Raw genomic sequence first — 20,678 nt, 5'->3', positions numbered from 1 at the left:
GCATGCAGGATCTTTAGTTGCCTGACCAGGGGTAGAACCTGTGCCCCCTGCAGTGGAAGCATGGAGTCTTAACCACTGGACCACCAGGGAAGTCCCACTCTGTACTTATTTTTATCAGAGCTTTCATTACACTGTATTATAGTTGCTAGAAATTGTCCCTGTCTCCCACTAGACCATGTCTTATTCAGTTCTGTATCTCTAGGATGCATTCTACTACCAGGCACATAGCAGGTACATTGAATGAATGAATAAATAAATGCATTTTAGACTATGCTTTTAAACTTTTAAAATGTCTTTCACAGGTTGTAGACCACCCCTTTAATAGCCCATTGTTTTCCATCTTTTTTAAGCAAACAATTCCTTTGTTCATATGAAAACATGTATAAATGTCCACTATGTAGGAGATTAAAGCAAGACTATCCTGGGTGAAGAGGGGCTGGCAGGGGGACTGAGAAGTAGATGGACCCCACCAAAGAGTCCTTGAAGTCCCAGAACTTCACAGAACTCAGTTTCAAAAGCACAACTTTAATCTAATACAGAAGGAAGAAAGACCATCAATTGAAATAAATTACAGAAAAAAATATGTGGCTTACTTTACTCTTTCCATGTTGGTTGGTGTCCTGCTCTCTCTTTTAATTTAATTAATGTGCTTACCAAAACATCAAAATAAAATAGGCAATACAAAATTATAGATAGAGTGAATCTCTACAGTTATAAAGCAGAATTCTTCTCATTTTATTTTCTCTCCTACCCAAATACCAAAAAAAAGCAAAACCAATAACAATAATAAAAATGTCTCTTAATAAGACTAACTTGGATTAAATTACCTACAAACCTTTCACAAGCATTGACTAGAAAACTGGAAGAAAAAGAGAATAAGTTATATGACCTATTCTTTAAGAGTCTCTGAAGATGGCATCTTTAACTGTTACAAAAGGGGATTATAAAGAAACCAGAGAAAAATGACTGTAGAGGCCTTAAAATTTGAGCTTAAGTCTCTAGAGCTTTCTTACTTTAAAATTTTAAAATCTTTGTGATATAGAAAGACCAATAAAATATGAGAGTTATATCAAGAAATTAATTTTGGAGAATGGACTACAGACATAGTCATATTTACTCTCTATTATAGTAAATAGATAAAATAACAGGTGAATAGACGTCACCTTAGAATTTGGCTTAAATAGTGGTACTTTAACAACTCTAGTAATTCATTCTTAGCCTGTTTGATTTATTTCAAGTCTTCCAAGTTTAAGCAAAAATACACTTACATCATCTGCAATGCCAAAGATTTTAGATGTCAAATACTTGAGTATGACAGTTCCAAATAACCAAAAACATCCTTGGATAACCTACAAAAGAAAAATATAGCAAAACAAAACTAAACTGATGCATCATATAGCCATTGCACAGACATAGCCTAGGAAGAAAAAAATAAATGCTTTAATCACACGTGAAGTAATCATCTCTATATCCAAGAGAAAATGCCAAAAAAAAATGCACCTTAAATTAAAATAAAGAATGTTACTCCAAAATCAAGGGGCTATCATCAAAAAGAAAAATATACACAATCTTGTTGTCAAAATTAATATATTTTATAGGAGATTTATACAGCAATTGCAGTTAAATTCCCCTTCTACTAACAGTTTCTTACACATGCACTGCTCCTCAGAAAAAACATGGGTCATACATAAAACTGAAATTCTTTAACTACCTATCCAATATTAACCTTAACTTGCTTCACAGAAAGAGCAATTTGGCACATTAAAATTGAGCCGTAATATGTTATAAAACTGTTAGATCCTCTGCATTATATAGGATAGTTCCTTGAAAGTAAAACATAAAACCAATGATATATTTTGGAGAAGGAAACACACATACATTCAAATAGATTGATTCTTACCCATAAACTAAGTTCAGATACATTTACTTTCAGGAAACATGGTTTCATTGCCAGTAAACCCTGCATGCAGAAAATAACATAGCATACAGTTAATACTTATAGACACAAATTCAGGTACCAAAAAAATACTTCTAAATAATAAGACTCTCAAGAATCTAAACTTCAGCACACTTTCAGTGTTTCACATAGAATCACCACAAGCTCATTTGATTTCAAGAAGCCCTGTTTTATCCAGAGTATTTTAGGTCAGTTAGTCACTTTGTAAAGTTGAAAACAGAATCTCCATACGTAAATTTCTATGATTGATTTCTATGACTGGTTCTGATTTACCGAAGAACCAAGAAGTATATAATAATTTCAGAATTTTAGACAGGTGTCTAATAGTTATAAGATTTTCCTTAAGTTAAATATTACTAACTCCTTGAATAAACTACAAATGAGTTTTTAACAGATCAACTAAATACTTCTCCTCTATCAAATCTTATTTCTTTCCAAGTACATAATAGACTCCCAAAGTATAGTACCTATACAGATCTAAATCTACTTCAAACCTGGCAAAAATATGCTTAGAATCAAAACATAAATACATGATCCCAAATTAAATCTTTTCAGAAGTTTCTGAATATCTAAGAACACGAAATGTGTTACGATTGTTTCAAAGTGATAACTAGAAATAAAGACAGGCAAATGTGTGTTTATAGTTAAATATGCAAAAACATGCTATATTCTGTACCTGTTGCCATCATTTATTTTTATGCACCAAAATACGTGAAATATGCATAATGCTTAATCCATACCTAAGACACACCTCAGTGTCAAGCACCTAGTAGGAAACCTGACACACTGTAGGTGCTCAATAGAACTGAAGAGAAATTTCCTGCAAAATGTACTTAAGATTAGATTTACTGATAGGAAATCTTCCATTCAATGTACTTGTGTACTGTAGACAAGTAACAAGAGTCATGTACTTTACTCTGAGTAATAGCAGGACTTCCCCATGTACACATTTAAATATAGAATTGAGTCCATTGACACATTTCCTAATTACAAACAAAATTCATGACTGTAAGAACTATCACTAATCTCACAGCACAGCAACTCAGTTACTGGGTTTTTGTTTTTGTTTTGTCATTGTTGAAAACACAGCATCACCACATGCTAACTGCTAATTTCTGTGCCTAAGTATACTCAAGTCACACAACCTGAAAAGGGTGGTGGCCCAGATTGGGAAGAGGCATACTCCTGGGAAATGGGATCTTAAATAAATATTACTTGTAAAATCAGACAAAGAAATAGCAGATTCCAAATCTGTTAATGGGTTCTAGAAATCAAGAAAGACAAAATGATCTGAGTTACTTAAATGATTATTCAAGAAGTAGAAACCATTTCAGTTAAGACAGTGCAGTGTGCTTTCATCTTCCAAAAAACCAGCCTAATCCTAAAGCACATGCATGTTAAATATAAGGAATAATTTTTTTCCTCTTAGGTTTGCAAAACATTGTAATGGAGAAACCCACCAGCAAAAAAAAAAGAGTAACCACCTCTGGAAGTCCTTAAATTTAGAGAGACTTATATTTAGAAAGTCATCCTGCCGAAAGTGGCAGAAGGAGTTAGATAACCTTTTACCTTTTGCTCTAATTCTATAAGACAGTCTCCCCATAATCTAAATCTGTTCTTGGTAGTGATCTAGTAAAATATAACTGAATCATCATCTGATTTAAACTATCTGAATAATTCATACAAATAGACACGAGAGGAAAAAACTAAAAATATAAGGCCTTGAGCCTCTGATCACAGTGGAACAAGGAGAGACTGCTTGAGATGCCAGAGGGAGGAAAGGGAGTCAGAAAGTGGAGCAGGAGTAGGATAAACACTGAAAAGAGGGGAGGAAACAAGAAAAAGAGGAAAGCATAGAAACCATTCTAAAATGAACTCCAGGACCAAAAGTCAGGTGACAGAAAAGATGAGGAAAGGACAGATTAGGACTGTGAAACAAAGCACTATGTTTTCCAGTATTAACTTTTGTTGTGTTTCTTTGGAAACGAGAACTTAAATACATTATCACATATAGATGTATTCAGTAAGACACTTGAAACAGTACTTGTAGAAAATCCCTCACGAATCTCAAGCCAGTGATAAAGAAACTGGTAAACCATTAGTTTCAAAAACAGACATCTACTTAAGGAACACTTACCCAAATAATTACCAAAGAGGAAGCATAATAAGAAGTTAATAACATTGAGTTTCCAAACATCAAAACAAAACAAAGTGCAAGAGAAATCTGGAAAAATCCAAGAAAAATATAATTAATACACAGAAAACAAAAAAAATGATTTTATTCTGAAAATTGCACATGCCCATGATAAACAAAATTCAAACTGTTCAAAAGAGAATATACAAGGAAAACAGCCCGAATTCTATGCCACACTTCAAAACCCCAGAGATCACCACCACCACCAATTTTCTGTGCATCCTTATAGACATTCACATGTACAAATTCCAGTTTATAATTTTTTTTTTAAAGAATCGATTTTATTTATTTTTGGTTGTGTTGGGTCTTCGTTGCTGTGTGTGGGCTTTCTCTAGTTGCGTCAAGCGGAGGCTACTCTTAGTTGTGGTGCACGGGCTTCTCATTGTGGTAGCTTCTCTTGTTGTGGAGCATGGGCTCCAGGTGCACAGGCTTCAGAAGTTGTGGCACATGGGCTCAGTAGTTGTGGCTCCCGGGTTCTACAGCACAGGCTCAGTAGTCGTGGCACACGGGCTTAGCTGCTCTGTGGCATGTGGGAATCTTCCTGGACCAGGGCTTGAACCCGTGTCCCCTGCATCAGCAGGCGGATTCTTAACCACTGTGCCACCAGGGAAGTCCCCAGTTTATAATTTTTTAAAACCACAAATGGAAACTTGGCCCAGAAGCTATGCTATTGCTTGCTTTTACTCTCAGTTTGTTTCAAAGAGGTTTACCTATCAATTCAAACCAATCTAACTCATTCTGTTGAATAACTGAAAAAAGTACTCCACTCTAGAGATGTACTACAGTCCTCTGACTACTTCTGAAAACTTAAGTGCTTCCCAGTTTTGTTTTGTTGTTAGTTTTGTTTTTCCTATTACAAACACCGCTATGAAAAACACCCTTATTTATGTATCTTATGTACATGTCAACACACTTATGGGATAAATTACTATCATGGAATTAATGAATCAACAATACACATATTTCAAAATTTGAGAAAATACTGACAAATTGCCATACAAAATATTGTACTCTCCACCAATAGGGCATGAGAGTTCCTGCTGATACACACTCCTGCCAACACGGTGTATTATTCTTTCAAATATTTGCCAATCTAATCCAAAAAAATATGTTGCCTCATTGTTTCATTGTTCCATTCTTTTATTAGTGGGTGAGACACAGCATCTTTTCTTCTATTTACTGTTTATATTGTTTTGTGTGTGCATGAATTGTCTATTCCTAGTGCCCACTTTTCTATTGGGCTTTGGTATTTTCCTTAAGCACTCTCTTCATATATGATAAAGCATAGCTCCTTACCAAGCAAACATATTATAAATATTTTCCCAGTTCATTTTTATCTTTCTTTGTAGTATTTCTCTATTGTAGTTGCTTTCTACATTTTTATGTTAGTTTTTCATTCATTTCCTCTAAGTCTTCAGGATTTAACTCCATTATTAGAAAACCTTTAAAAATAAAATAATCCATGTTTTCTTCTGGAAGTTTTATTTTGATCCACATATATAAATTTCCATATGAATTTTATAATCAGCCTAAGTTTCAAAAATTGACATTTTTATTAGAATTGCCGTATTCTACAAAAGTACATTGCATTATATTTTAGTTACATCTGTCCAATATTGAATCTTTGCATCTGAAAATAATACATGTTGCTTCCATTTCCTTTTTTTTTTTTTTGGCCACACCATGCGGCTTGCAGCTTCTTATTTCCCAGACCAGGGATTGAACCCGTGCCCCCTGCAGTGGAAGCACAGAGTCCTAACAACTGAACCACCAGGGAATTTCCTGTTTCCATTTCTTTAAGTCTTCTTTTACCTACATCAGTAGAAGTATAAAGTTTTCTTTATACAGATCCTGCATATTAAGTTTATTTCAAAGTATATTACTTGTTTTGCTATTGTATCAGAAATCTTTTCATATTTTCTGATTTTTTATATTTAGAAAAGTTACATTAAGTATGCATAAATGAATATAAACTTTCATTGTTTCTAGTAGTAATTAGTTCATTAATTTGGGTTTTTTAAGTATTCAAAAGCATACTTACAATGATACTTTTACATCTTATTTCCTCTTATTTTTTAGTCAATTTTATTAGTTAATATTTATGCAACAACGTTAAGAGTGGCAGTAGGCATATTTGTCAAGTTTCTGGCATTAACGGGAATAGTTCTACTGATTCATCATTTTGTGTGATACTAGCTTTTGGTTTAAAGTATATGTATGTATTAAAAGTTCAATGAAATATCCACCTATTTTCATTTAATTAAGATCTTAAAAATCAGAAAGAGATGTTGACCTTTATCAAATGCCATTATAATATCAAAGGAAATGATCACATTGTTGATCTTTTTAAAATCTATTAATGAGATAAATTATGTTAACAGAATTTCTAATAATAAGCCAATCTTGCATTCTTGGAATAAATTTACCGTCACGTTATTTTTTTCTTATATGCTTACTAAATGTTAACTGCCCAGGTCCTTGGACTCTTTAACCAATAGAAGTTGATAAGAGGCCAGATGAGAATTTCAGGCAATGCTTAATCAGGGCTCATGCTGCAGCACAAGGGAGCGAAAGCAAGAAAAAGGTACCCTTGCCCACTCCCAGAGAAGAGCTGCTTGGATCCTTACATGGGGTAACAATGGGGGTAGACCCACGGGCTGGGCAGGAGGCCTAACTTAGGTGGTCTGTCCATGCCCTTGGAGGTGCTATGTGCAGGAATCATGTGCATTACCCTGCTTTTTGCTCCCAGCACCTCAGAAACTTGTAGTTTATTTCTGGCCTTTTTGTATCCTGTTGCTCATAATTGCTCCAACTGTGCATGGTGTAGTTATTTTAGTCACTTATAGTTTCTTTGTATCTTCTTGCTCAATGGAGACTTTTGTCCAGGTGCCAGCACTCCAGTAGAAGATTCCAGGTCCCAGCCTATCTCAAATGGGTAAGGAACCAAATTCTCAAAATTTTATAACAATAGCCTTTTTCCTTAAGTGCCACAATTTAAAACCAACTTTAAAATTTTCCCAATCAATTTTGGCAGAAACTAGTAAAATATCATCACTTTGAATAAACAGATTCATAACCAAGAATCAGGCAAAGCACTGCTAAGGGTATTCAAGAGAAATATAAGGTAGTATTAAGAAAGGATGTGTCAAGGGTCTGGAGAGATATTTGGGGTCCATTTTCCCAATTTTTTTTTTCCACTGTTCAAGGTTTATTGTTTTAGTTGGTATAACACTTAGATAGTTGGCTGCATTATTTATGTCGATTTTACTTTTTTACATTACATGGCAATGTACACTATTCTGATACATATGGTACATAAAATAAGATTCTTTAGAACAGTTATGCACAAGACATGCAATACTGGATTTATAATCAATCCCAGGATGTGATTAATTGGAGAAAAAAAAGTTGGACTTGGCATCTTGGCTAAAGGAACCAGCAGTTATATAACACAGAGTTAAATACACATCTGGTTTGAAGGGCAACTGCAGCATCTGCGACACCATCAGTGGTACCTCTTGAGGAAGTAGAACTATTTTACACGAACCAATTTAGGACCACACAAGATAAGTGCCGTGCAGCATCAGGATAGAGCTGCAGGGTTTTATGAACCATTCCTATTGCTAACGTTAGGAAATTGATGTTCTTCCTAGGCTGTCATAACATTACTGCTTTAGTCACAGATCAGATATAAAGGACAATATGCACAACCTCCATTAGCAACTCTGGTAACTTCTCTGCTCAAACTCTCTAAGGGCTTTGATTCTCACTTCAAGGAAAAACCAAAGACCTTTCAAAGACTTACACGACCCTATAGAGTCAGCCCACTAACCTCTGGGACCTCATTTCTAATGACCCTTTCCCTTCTCACTCAATCCAGCCACACTCTGCAGATTCTAGAACACACCAGTATATTCCCACCTCAGAGCACTTATGCTTGCTGCTTCTTTTAACCTAATGGATGCTCCCTCATCTAATCCCATGTAACCTTCTCAGTGAGGCCTTCTTTTCCCACTCTTTTAAATTATCACCTCCCCTACGTACTCAGTAAATCCCACTCTCCTTGTCTGCTTTGTTTTCCGTAATAGTGTTTATTCCCATTTAACATACTGTTTATCTTATATATTTGATTTATTTCTGTCTATGTACACTAGAATATAAGCTCCACGAGGGAAGAGATTTTTTAAATTGTTTTTATCACTGTTGTATGCTAAGGGCCTAGGAAATGTTTGACAAACAACTGGTGCTCAAAAACATCGGTTAATTTAAATGTGAAGAATAAAATTTGAGGAGTATTATACTAAGAAAATTGAGAACTTAGAAGGTACATAATGAAAGAGATATTACAAGTTATTTTAGTATCTATATCTTTTTTGAGTATCTATATTTTAGCAGATTAAAAAGAAGAAAACACTGTGAACAACTTCATGTCAATGAATTTTAAAACTGAGATGAATGGGAAAATTCCTAACAACATAAAAGTGCTAAAAAATGACTCAAGAAAAAATCTGAATTGTCCTATTATCATTAAACAACTTAGATCACGAATTTAAAATCTGTCCACAAAAAAAAAATAACAGGTCCATATAGTTTAACAGGCAAGCTCTGCCAAACTTTCAGGGAATATTCCTCCCAATCTTACAAAAAAATCTACCACAGACAGAGAAAGTAGAAACACAATTAATTCTATGGGGCTAGAATAAATCTGGTATCAAAATCAGGCAAGTGTAGCTGGAGGATTCTGGAGAAATGGCAGCATAGGGAGCACTAGGAAGAATCTGTCTCCCCACCTAGACAACAAATGCAACTTGACAAACTATCTGATGGAACTATTTTGGAACTCGGGCATCTATCAAAACACGCAACTTCCAGGAGAACCCCTAGATGGCAAATTGTAGTCAATTTCAGTAAATTTTAGCTCTTAGCTCACCAGCAGCTATCCATCCCTCATAAACCAGCCCTAATACAAACAGTCATGCATGAGTTTAAAAACAGACAATGAAAGCAAAATCACAGCAAGTGGAGCCAACCTAAAAAGCTTCTGCACAGCTAAAGAAACAATCAATGATAAGAAGAAGCAACCTACAGAATGGAAGAAAATATTTGCAAACTACATACCAGCTACAGTTAATATCCAAAATATACAAGGAACTCTTACAACTCAGTAGCAAAAAACCCCAAAATAATCTGATTTAAAAATGGGCAGGGCTTCCCTGGTGGCGCAGTGGTTGAGAGTCCGCCTGCCGATGCAGGGGACACGGGTTCGTGCCCCGGTCCAGGAAGATCCCACATGCCGCGGAGCCGCTGGGCCCGTGAGCCACGGCCGCTGAGCCTGCGCGTCCGGAGCCTGTGCTCCGCAATGGGAGAGGCCGCAGCGGTGAGAGGCCCGCGTACCGCAAAAAAAAAAAAAAAAAAAAAAATAGGCAGAAGACCTGAATTGATGGTTTTTCCAAGAAAGACATACAAATGACCAACAGGTACATGAAAAGGTACATAAATGCAAATCAAAACCACAATGAGACATCATCTCACACCGGTTAGAAAGACTTTTATCAAAAAGCCAAGAGATAAGAGTGAGGATGCGGAGAAAAGGGAATCCTTTTCCCCACTGTTGGTGGGAATGCAAATTGGTACACTGTGAAAAGAGTATGGAAGTTCCTTGAGAAATCTGCAGGGCAGAAATAGAGACACAGATGTAGAGAACAAACGTATGGACACCAAGGCAGGGAAAGCCGTGGGGGGGTGGGTGGATGAATTGGGAGACTGGGATTGACATGTATACACAGATGTGTATAAAATGGATGACTAATAAGAACCTGCTGTAAAAAAAAAGAAATAAAATTCAAAAAAAAAGAAATTAAAAATAGAACTACCATATGATCCAGCAAATCCACCTCTGGGTACATACCCAAAAGAAACAAAAACAGGATATCAAAGATATATCTGCACTCCCATGTTCATTGCAGCATTAGTCACAACAGCCAAGACATGGAAACATGGATGAATGGATATTGAAAATGTGGTATATATACACAATAAAACAGTATTCAGCTATAAAAAAGAAGGAAGCCCCTGCCATTTGCATCAACATGGATGGATCTTGAGAACATTATGCCAGGTGAAGTAACCTATTCTGGAAAAGACAAATAATGCATGATTCCACTTATATGAGGTACTTAGAGTAGTTAAAAGCATAGACAGAGGACGCAGAATGAGGGTTTCCAGGGCTTGGGGGGAGAAAGGAGAATAGGGAGTTATAACTCTATAGGGTATAGAGTTTCATTTTTGCAAGATGAAAAGACTTGTGGAGATAGACAGTGGTGATGTTTGCACAGCAATAAGAATGTACTTAATATCACTGATATGTAAACTTAAAATGTTTAAGACAGTAAATTTTATGTGTATTTTATCACAATAAAAAAATGGAAAAAATTTTTGGAAACAATTCCATATTTTTTTCCTTTTTAACTATAGGGATTTAGGAGTTTATAAAGCAACTATGGATAATAAGTGACTAGTTCCATAGTCAGTAAGTGACATCATAAAGCATATATCATTTACCCAGGATAGGTTCTACTACAAACTAAACCTGTGTAATGTTAGTACTTTTATAACTATAACTTTGAGTCAAAGTCCTCATTGATAGTTGCCTATGTGACTGTGTGATTGACAGACTCTAAATGCTTAACAATTACTTGAATTTTTATTGCTATGTAAAAAAAAAAAACATATTAAACAGTTTGGGGAAAAAAACTCAAGTCTAAAAAAGGATAAGTACTGTCCAATACCATTCATGAGATTTAAAACCCTAACAAAATAGCAAATTAATCCAGCAATATAATTAGTATAAAAATTGTTTAGTCCAGAAAAGCATGGTTTCTTAATGTAAAAAATCAATTAATGTAATTCACCACAGTAACATATTAAAGAGGGAAAAATACAGAGGATCATCTAGACAGATGCAGAAAAGCATTTGATGAAGCTGAGCCTTTATTAATTTCTTTGAAAAAGTGTTCAAAGCATAATGAGGACATGTTAAAAGAACAAAGAAGCCAGCAGGAAGTAGCTGGCCAAATCGGGAACAATTCAAGCATCAAAGCAAATAATGAAAATAGGGGATTACATTGCAGTGAATAAAACAGATGCCATTTTTTCCTTGGACATAAGAGAAAAACTGATGAAAAGTCTGAATAGGAGTGACACAAAAAAGGAAACACAAAGGGCCCATAAACATAAGAAAAGATGTTCAACTTTATTGAAAACCAGAGAAAATGTAAATTAAGGCCGTAAGATACCATTTTATACTCTCCAAATTGACAAAATAAAAAAAAGATATAGGATAAGAAGAACTGTTATACGTTACTGTTCAAAGTAGTCTAATCATTTTTGAAAAACAATGCAACATTAAATTGTGAAGTTGAACATGTATTTAATTTACCATCTAAAAATTCTACTACTATGTAAATACCCTAGAGAAACTCAATATATATTCCCCAGGAGGTACGTGTACACCATTATACATAAAAGGAAAACACCTAAATGTCTTTCAACAAGAATATGGATAAATATATCATGCTTTATTTATACAATGCAAAACATAAAGCAAAGAAAATGTCTGAACTCCAGCAACATACAAATTTCAAAAATCTGAGTGAAAACTTATGTCTCACAAAAAGGATACCATTTTATAAACCTTAAAAACAATACTAATATTTAATAATAAAAATATATTATTTAGGAATAAGTAGATGGTAAAGTCATAAAGAAAAGCAAGTTAATTATAATTTTAAAAGTCAGGATAGTGGTTATCTCCAAGAGAAGTGAGGGCATGTGTTCAGGACACACAAGGGCTTCAAAGTAATGATGGTTCCATTTTTCAATTGTAGGGTAGGCTCATGGTTGTTCATTTTAGAACTCTGTCCATAACTTCTCTATATGTTATAAATGTCCTATTTATATGTATCAATTATTAGAGAATAAAAAAATATATGGGGCTTCCCTGGTGGCGCAGTGGTTGAGAGTCCGCCTGCCGATGCAGGGGACACGGGTTCATGCCCTGGTCTGGGAAGATCCCACATGCCGCGGAGCGCCTGGGCCCATGAGCCATGGCCGCTGAGCCTGCGCGTCCAGAGCCTGTGCTCCGCAGTGGGAGAGGCCACAACAGTGAGAGGCCCGCGTACCGCAAAAAAAAAAATATATATATATGGCTGTAGTATAAACCCTGACAGTTGGGGATTTTTTCTTCTTCGTAATACAAGTGTCTGACTTAAAGCTTTTATTGCGATCCACTCCAAACATGGCTATCTCTTGAATAAACATATTGCCAGCCACATGACTAGATAAAGGGTCAGGCCACCTGCCCCCACTGAGGCTCCTTTGTTTTAGAGATCTTGATTAACTTCAACAACTGACCTTTGGGCCAGTTTTTTCTCTTCCTGTGATGTAAATTCCCATTCCTATGTTTTAAATTCACCCAAAAAAAAAAAAAAAAAAAAAAAAGCCCTCAAAAGCCTAGGCCCCCATCCTGGACCCCAGTAAAGGCAGAACTCCAAGGCATGCTTGTTCCCTAACTCTCCCATGCCTCTCCCCACACCCCACGACCTAACTGTGTGGTCCCAGGTGTGCTGTGTAATTTCCAGGTCCTGTAAGTAATAAACCTTGGTTTTTTTCAAAGTTTCCTGAAAATTATTGCTGAAGGGCATCTTGCAATCATAAGAACCACAAGTGCCTGTCCAACCACAGCATTGTTATTGATAGGCTGAGACCAGCACAAAACAACAGCATGCTGTAATTACATTAAAATTATAGGAAAAAGAAAATATCAAAATTGTAAGAACTAATGACAGAGAAGACAAATGTTTTTAAAAATCAATATTCATCAAAATCAACCATCCAGCCTTAAGACCTTTGCCCTGGCTATTTCATCAAGCTAGAATATTCTTCTCCATGACATCTACTTAGCTGACTCCCTCTCCTCCTTCCAATCTTTGCTCCACTACCCCCTTCTCAATAAGACCTCCTCTGACCTCCTCATGTGACACCTCAATCTCCCATCCCTTGACACTTGGCCAGCCTGACCTCCTTGGGGTACCATGACTTGTCCTTTTCCATAGCCCTTACCACCTTCTAACATACTATATAATTTACCCATTTACTATGTTTATTATTTATCCTCTGTCTTCTTCCTCCACTCTTTTAGGATGTAATCCACATATACACTGGGATCTTTGCAGTTTTATTCACTGATATGTCCCACATGCCTGGATAGTTTGTGCTCAATAAATGAATATTCCACTTCATTTTAACAGAAGGCTCCTGGATAATATACCATTTCATGTTTCTCTTTCACGAATTACCTCTTTTGCTGATAATGTATAAGCTGGGCACAAACTCAAATCAGATAATTAAATTTTCTGGGTGGCCTATTTAAAACAAGGTCTGTTAATTATATCACAGTTTTTGAATAACACTTGTTTTATATATGGAATTATGTCAAAACTAGTTGCAACCATGAATAAATAAAATACTAATCAGGAGTTTGTTTTAAGGTCAAGGTAAATGGGAAAAAAAAAATTAAAAACCATTACCATGTGCATATAAATGATCTTCCGTAATCTGCATATATCAATGTATCCCACAACATATACTGCAAATAATGATGCAATCTGAAATTTAAAAAGAAGTTATATTAAAATTATATATATAATGAATAGATTAAAAAATTAAGAAAAGATTATCTTTACTTTGCCTCAAATTTATATTTATATTGAAAGTAAGTTCTTTAGTTACCCTCTTACCTGCTAATTTATTATTTATTATGGTCAATATATTAATATAGCACATATCAGTTGATTTTTCTCTTCCATTCACATCTCTCTCAATTAACCATGTAAATTATCTACTTTACGGATTATCCAAACAATACTCCTTTTAATGTCAGAGTGACTCTACTGCCAACATGTACAATTACAAAGTGCCTTGCTCAATCAAAAAATATAAAAATTTAATTATAACATGTGACAATACATAATTGGGGAAAGTACATTAAACTAAAAAATAATTATATAATGCATGTGTGTGTAAAAATACACTGAGTTCTGCTTGTTAGTCAGTCTTTACGAGTATCTCCATTAGTGCTTTCTTTCATTTATACAAATATTCAAGTGTTGGGCATAATCAAATTTATCAAATTTCAAACTAGAAGTACTTTCACTACAAAGGTATTTTTAATTTTTTTAACAGTTTTGAAGAAAACTGTGTATGTATTTACCAAGAATTCTAAGAGTACTGGAGTTATTTATATGCATTAATTCATTATATGAATTAATTGATTAAATAATTTACCTCAGTAAAGTATAGAGAGGTATTATGTCAAACAACGCCTCTCCACCTTTCTTCATGGAAAAAGCAATTCAAATTAAATTCCACGCTTCTCCTACTACACAAATATGGTTTAAACAAATGGCAAAACAGCTGAAACTTAAACATGTAACTTAAGTTCCATTCATCAAGTTTTTTGTCTCCAAATAATCTACAACAAATTTTCCCAGTAGCAAGAAAAACAAGGTCTCCCTTGACCCAAATTTCCCCATGGGGAACATGGCACTGCTGAAGGGTGACAGATATGACACAGTAACTGTGGAAAAGTGTGCTGTTATTCAATGTAAGCCTGACAGAGGAGCACAGTACTGCCTACCCTCACTCCATGCACCTCCCCCCAGTTCCTCCCCCTCCCGCACCAAAAAACAAAAACAAAAACAAAAAGCAGGCCATCTCCAATAAGTGAAAGGATAGGAACTCTCCCTTTCCACTCCAGGGGCTAAGCAATACACAGCAGGCCTACAGGGTAGAATCTTAAGGAGTGACCCTCAGGGACATTTTAAACCAGAAACATTTAAAATGTCCTCAAACTAAAGAAGACAAAGGAGTCTAAAAGATAAGATCAAAGAAAGAATGAAGTACAAATAGAACCTCTTTAAAAAAAAATGATAGAAGCAGCAAACCTGATGTCTTAAGTAGCAGGTAATGTGTTAAGACTCTTACATACATGACCCCATCTGATCCTAAATGCAACCCAATACAGTAGGGTCTTTCATTTTCTCTACTTCATAAATGAGACAACTGAAACTAAGAAAAGTTATGCAGTTTGTCCAACTCAAGCAGCCAGTGAATAGAGTTAGGACACAAATCCAGGTCTGACTTCATTTCTCAAGCAAGACATCTCAAAGAACATTAAAAAGTGACTCTTATACTGCTTTATACGAATATAAATATGGCCAGTATAAGAAAGAAGTAGAAACAGTGGTGGCAGGGAGAAATGAGCACACATTTTACTCCCTCTCTCAATAAGCGACCTTTACCTTGCTTTTTTTTTTTTTTTTTTTTTTTTTTTTTTTTTTTTATGCGTTACGCGGGCCTCTCACTGTTGTGGCCTCTCCCGTTGCGGAGGACAGGCTCCGGACGCGCAGGCTCAGCGGCCATGGCTCACGGGCCCAGCCGCTCCGCGGCATGTGGGATCCTCCCAGACCGGGGCACGAACCCGTGTCCCCTGCATCGGCAGGCGGACTCTCAACCACTGCGCCACCAGGGAAGCCCTACCTTGCTTTATAGACCTCTATTTGAAGGGAAAGAGACTGACAGAGTACGTGGAAAGATGATAAATATATTACAGGCTGGTAAGGGAGTTATATAAAACATAAATTGTTTAGCTATTTTTCCTATGTTATCCTATGTGTATTTATCCTATGTGTAAGAAAGCCCACTATTATTCACAAAAACATTTTACTTAAGATAAATACTACAGTCTCCTTAAGAGAAATACTTAATGTTATAACACTAGTTCTCTTTTAAGCAAACTTAACATTGAAGAAAAAAGATAAGCATTCTTATAAACTTGAGTTCAATAAATGCATTCTACTAGTAAGTAAATAATTAACACCCATTAATAAGTAAATCATATATTTCCCTAACCCGAAATTTCTTTCAAAATGTGGACTAAAAAAAACTTTTTAGGACTTAGAATCATATAACATCTCAGTTCTGTAATTTTAGACAAATGAGTTCTCATAATCAAGCTCACTAAGCTTAATTCGTTTTTAAAATGTAAGCACCTTACCTGAGTAAGAAGTACAAACTGAGCAAACTGCCATGGAAGCATAAAAAACACATTGGAAATGCAGAGTGCAATCAAGCTTCCTCTGTAAAGTTTTGTAGCCCTTAAAAAGATAAAATAAGTAAGTTTAACCAGAAAATATTCTAGCATGGCTCCAAACCACTGCAAATTAGAATCTCTAAACATGATCTGGTTATAACATAAACCAGATATAAAATGAACCAGTGGATTAGAAATTATACCTCCTGACACTCAATTACAACAATTTCCTGTGAAAAGTAAATCCCCAATATAACTGTAAAAAACAAAGCTTTCCAAGGAGAGAGAGAGCACCTAGGTCAGTGTATCCATTGAGATTTTTCAAACTATATTTTGGTGAATTCATAACCAAACGTATTTAAAGCTGCATTCAATAGATTCATTTGGAGAGACAAACGATGTCTATGAAAAAATCAGAGAAGTAGCAGATTCTAAGTGCTAAGTATTCTGCAGACAAGCAAGCAAGTATTCAGGATACAGGCTGAGCAGCTGAGGGAGGTTTTGTGGAGGATATGGGATAAAAGTTGGGTCCTGCATAGGTAGGACACAGAAAAGAGGCAATGGCAGAAGCCCTTCTGGAGTCACATTCAGAGGGCTTTGCTTTGGTCCTGACTTGTATGCAAGGGATTTTTAGGAGGGTGAGGTGATTCTCTCATGCTAGTTTTAAGAAGTACTTTTCTCCTAAATCAGTGAACCATTGTGAAGCCCCCAACATGCCTAACATCTTCACTGTGGCTGTTATGAGGTGATTTATACAAAACTGAATTTCTAAAAATACTTAAAATTCAAAACTGGACAAAACCAATTTGTTACGATAAAATATCTTTCTAACCTTATTTGTAAATGATGTTTAGCATTAGGAAAAGTCTATTCTAGCTTTATAACAGTATCCTTAGTACCTGCAGCCCACATGAACATTGCTCAGCTTCTTCCTGGCTCACTCAAGGCATTCACCTCTCCACCGCCCCACATCAAGAGATGTCAACTCTAGGTGGAAACCGAGAACTAGAGGAAATGGCTGCTCTACCAAAGAGAGAGAATTCAGTAATAAAGATGAAAGACTTAAAAGACCACTAGAAATTAGGCTGTCATCCTTCAGAAGAAAGGTAAGAAGTTTACCACAACTCTAGGAAAGGAGCATGTGCTTTTCCCCAGCAAAAAGGACTGCAGTTGCCAAGAAAGCAGAAGGAAGATGTCAACTAGAGAAAAACAAAGAGAATGATAAAAGCCCTTGAAGGAAGGAAATTCCCTTACCTAACACTTTTTTATAAAAACCAAAAGTAAAGACAAGAATGAGGAGGTGGATGAGGCTGAAATGACAATGATTAGGAGGCTAAAGAAAACATAAAGAGCTTACCACAAAAGCACCTGACAAACAAGACAAAAGAACCTAACAGAACGCGGTCCCTGAAGCCAAGAAACAGGAGTTGGAGTAGCTCCACTGTGGTCAGTAGAATAATAGCTTCCAAAGAGGCCCACTACATGGCAAAGGGGAATTAAGGTTACCAATCAGCTGACCTTCAAATAGGGAGATTATCCTGGATTATCCAGGGGGGCCCAATGTAATCACAAGGGTCCTTAAAGTCAAAGAAGGTTGGAGTAAAATGACTGCTAAGAACTCAATCCACCATTGCTAGCTTTGAAGATAGAGGGGGCCACAGGTCAAGGAATGCAAGCAGTCCTCTAGAAGCGAAAAAAGGCAAGAAAACTGGTTCTTCCTTAGACTCTCCAGAAGAAGTGCAGCCCTGCCGACACCCCTATCTTAGGATTTCTGAGTTACAGAACTGTAAGATGTAACATGATAAATCTGTTTGTGGTGATTTGTTACAGTAGCAATAGCAAAGTAGCAGAACCTTCTACAGTACACCCCTCGGGATGGATTAAAGGAAGCAACCCTTAGCAGGTGGAGCAGCACCGTACACAGCTGCTCAGATCACAGCACATTAGCAAGGGAATATGGGAAGAATCAAAAGTTTGCCATCACTGGATTGAAGACAGAAGCAGAGGCAGAAGAAAAGCAGAAAGTAGAGATTGATGGGCAGTCCACTGTATTGGAGAAAATACTGTATTGGAGAATACAGTATTGTATTGTATTGGAGAAAAAAGCCAAGATCAAGAACGCGGATGTGGAAACACAGCATGTGCAGTGATGAATCAGACACTCATACGGCACAACACTTCCTCCTGAAGTGTTTGAGAAGGAAACCTCTATCAAAGTGTCCCAGAACTAAGGGTTATGAATTCAGAGTTCATCTTATGTGAAGATGCTAAAAAAGTTCTAATTTTCATAATAAAAGAGGAATTTAAGGGACAGCAATCAGGCTGGAGTTGCAGAGACTTTAAAAGCTAATATAAAAGCTGCCACCCATCCCACATTCTGTGAAAGGCTGGTCTAAAATCTCTACATAAGAGACAAAGCCATGTAATGGCTCTGTTCCTGTTGAGATCATCACGGGAAATAGATCATTCAAAGGGTTTGATGTAACAGACTTCAACCAGTTCTCCTGAATTCTGCAGATCACTGAAAGGAGTTCTTAGTCTGGGTCATCTTCAGATTTTCATCATGCTTTGTTCTGTTCTTTCATAGACCCCGTTTTGTTTTATCTTCACCCTCTGAAACAAGGCAGTATCAATCTAAATTCAATATCTGTCAATAACGAGGGGAGGGAAATGTTCTCGGTCCAACTCTCTCCACTCTTGTAGTGAGAAACATGGGAGGGCTCAATCCAATCCTGAGTTTCTAGCAGGAATTATCCTAGCATACCTTTGTCTACTCATGTGGTTTCTTTCTACCCCTACTATCCAATTCTCAGGGATGCTAAACAAACACAGAAAGAAGAACTACGAGTATTAATGTACCTGACCACACCTATTCTATGAACCGTTCTTTGCTTTGAAGGGCTATAGCTTATGGGATACACCCTACTGCCACCAGCTTTCCCTCTTCTATTTTTGGGAGGCTGCTGTGGTGGCAGAAAATGGTTTGGGAAAGCAGAGATGGCAGAAGAAGTGGAAGCAGATTTGCTGCTCCTCGAGCAGTACCTGTGGACCACTAATTAAAGGAAAGAAGACTAAAAGGCAGATCAAGAAAATGTTTTGGGTAGTAAATATTTTGAAGTTATATTTTTTTTTTTTTTTTTTTTGCGGTACGTGGGCCTCTCACTGTTGTGGCCTCTCCCGTTGTGGAGCACAGGCTCCAGAAGCACAGGCTCAGCGGCCATGGCTCACGGGCTCAGCCGCTCCGCGGCATGTGGATCTTCCCGGACCGGGGCACGAACCCGGGTCCCCTGCATCGGCAGGCGGACTCTCAACCACTGTGCCACCTGGGAAGCCCTGGAAGTTAAACTCTTAAAACCCCTTTATGAATTCAACCTAGCAACTGCATCAACTTAATTATTTTATTACACTTTTTATACTGGAAGTTCAAAAAATTCTAGCTTAAGTTATTCAATGCAAAACAAACAAACAACAACTACTAAAGATAAGACAAAGTTACCTGAGAATATGAGTCACAAGCAGCATCTGAAGTACAAGGAATGGATACGAGAAGCTTTCGCGTAGAGGAGGTGTCCACATCACACGGGTACACTGAAACAAAATTCATAGTGTATGGTATCTTTGTTAAAATTGTTGAGTAAGAAACACCAAGCGAAAGCTGCTATGAAGTTTTTTCTACAACTTAATGGTGTGCTGGAAAACAAGCTACTAACTTTTCTACCAACAGCAAAACTGGAAGATACACATGGCATAAGCTCTTGAGCAACAGTAACATCATGAACTGTCAACAACGAAGTCCTAAAAAACTTCAACTGTAGCCTAAAAGGAAAGTAGGGAAAGCACCAGCAAGAAAATGTTCTGCCAAAAGTAAAAACACTACATTTGAACTGGTTTTGAAAATGAACTATAGTTTGTCTTCTTTCAAGTGAATTTCAGCAAAACTCTCCATAACCAATATTTCAAAACTCCCTGTGGTCATCACTGTTAGTATTTTTACTGACAATGCTGCTTAAAAGGAGCACTCCATCTTTGTTTTTACTTCTTCTTTGCCCAAGCCACCCTGGGCTGCAAAATATTTAAAAGCGGCACAGGGGATCAAATAAAGTCACAGAAGTCCTAAAACAGTTAAGTATCAACCTTTCTGAAAAGCTTACTTTAGACTTAATTAAATAATGTAGTATCCCAGTATGAGACTCCATCATGTTTCTGCATATATACTAAATATATTAATAAGTCCACCTTTCAATTTAAAGAAAACTGCACTGGATTAAATGTAAACAATTTGATATTACTACTACTAAGCTCGTCACACTAGAAGAAATCATTACATCTTTCACGTCAAGCAGGGCTACTTTACAGACTATATAGTATTACAAAGA

General features: G+C 36.4%; 1 protein-coding gene across 3 annotated transcripts in view; it reads right to left on the bottom strand.

Moving 5' to 3' along the window:
- Positions 1-20,678, bottom strand: part of DPY19L1 (dpy-19 like C-mannosyltransferase 1) — a 105,720-nt gene that overhangs the window by 29,397 nt on the left and 55,645 nt on the right. For 2 of the 3 annotated variants that reach the window (XM_032643376.1, XM_032643377.1), the window contains exons 8-13: positions 19,799-19,890; positions 16,267-16,366; positions 13,739-13,816; positions 4,095-4,181; positions 1,901-1,960; positions 1,269-1,349 (exon numbers count right to left, since the gene is read on the bottom strand). In XM_032643376.1, coding sequence (XP_032499267.1) covers positions 1,269-1,349; positions 1,901-1,960; positions 4,095-4,181; positions 13,739-13,816; positions 16,267-16,366; positions 19,799-19,890 — 498 coding nt within the window. The remainder of the gene's footprint in view (positions 1-1,268; positions 1,350-1,900; positions 1,961-4,094; positions 4,182-13,738; positions 13,817-16,266; positions 16,367-19,798; positions 19,891-20,678) is intronic. The other variant, XM_032643378.1, reaches the window with a different exon arrangement.

This window comes from Phocoena sinus, chromosome 9, assembly GCF_008692025.1.
Source record: "Phocoena sinus isolate mPhoSin1 chromosome 9, mPhoSin1.pri, whole genome shotgun sequence".
Lineage (NCBI taxonomy): Eukaryota > Metazoa > Chordata > Mammalia > Artiodactyla > Phocoenidae > Phocoena > Phocoena sinus.
This window is presented reverse-complemented; position numbering and strand designations above follow the sequence as displayed.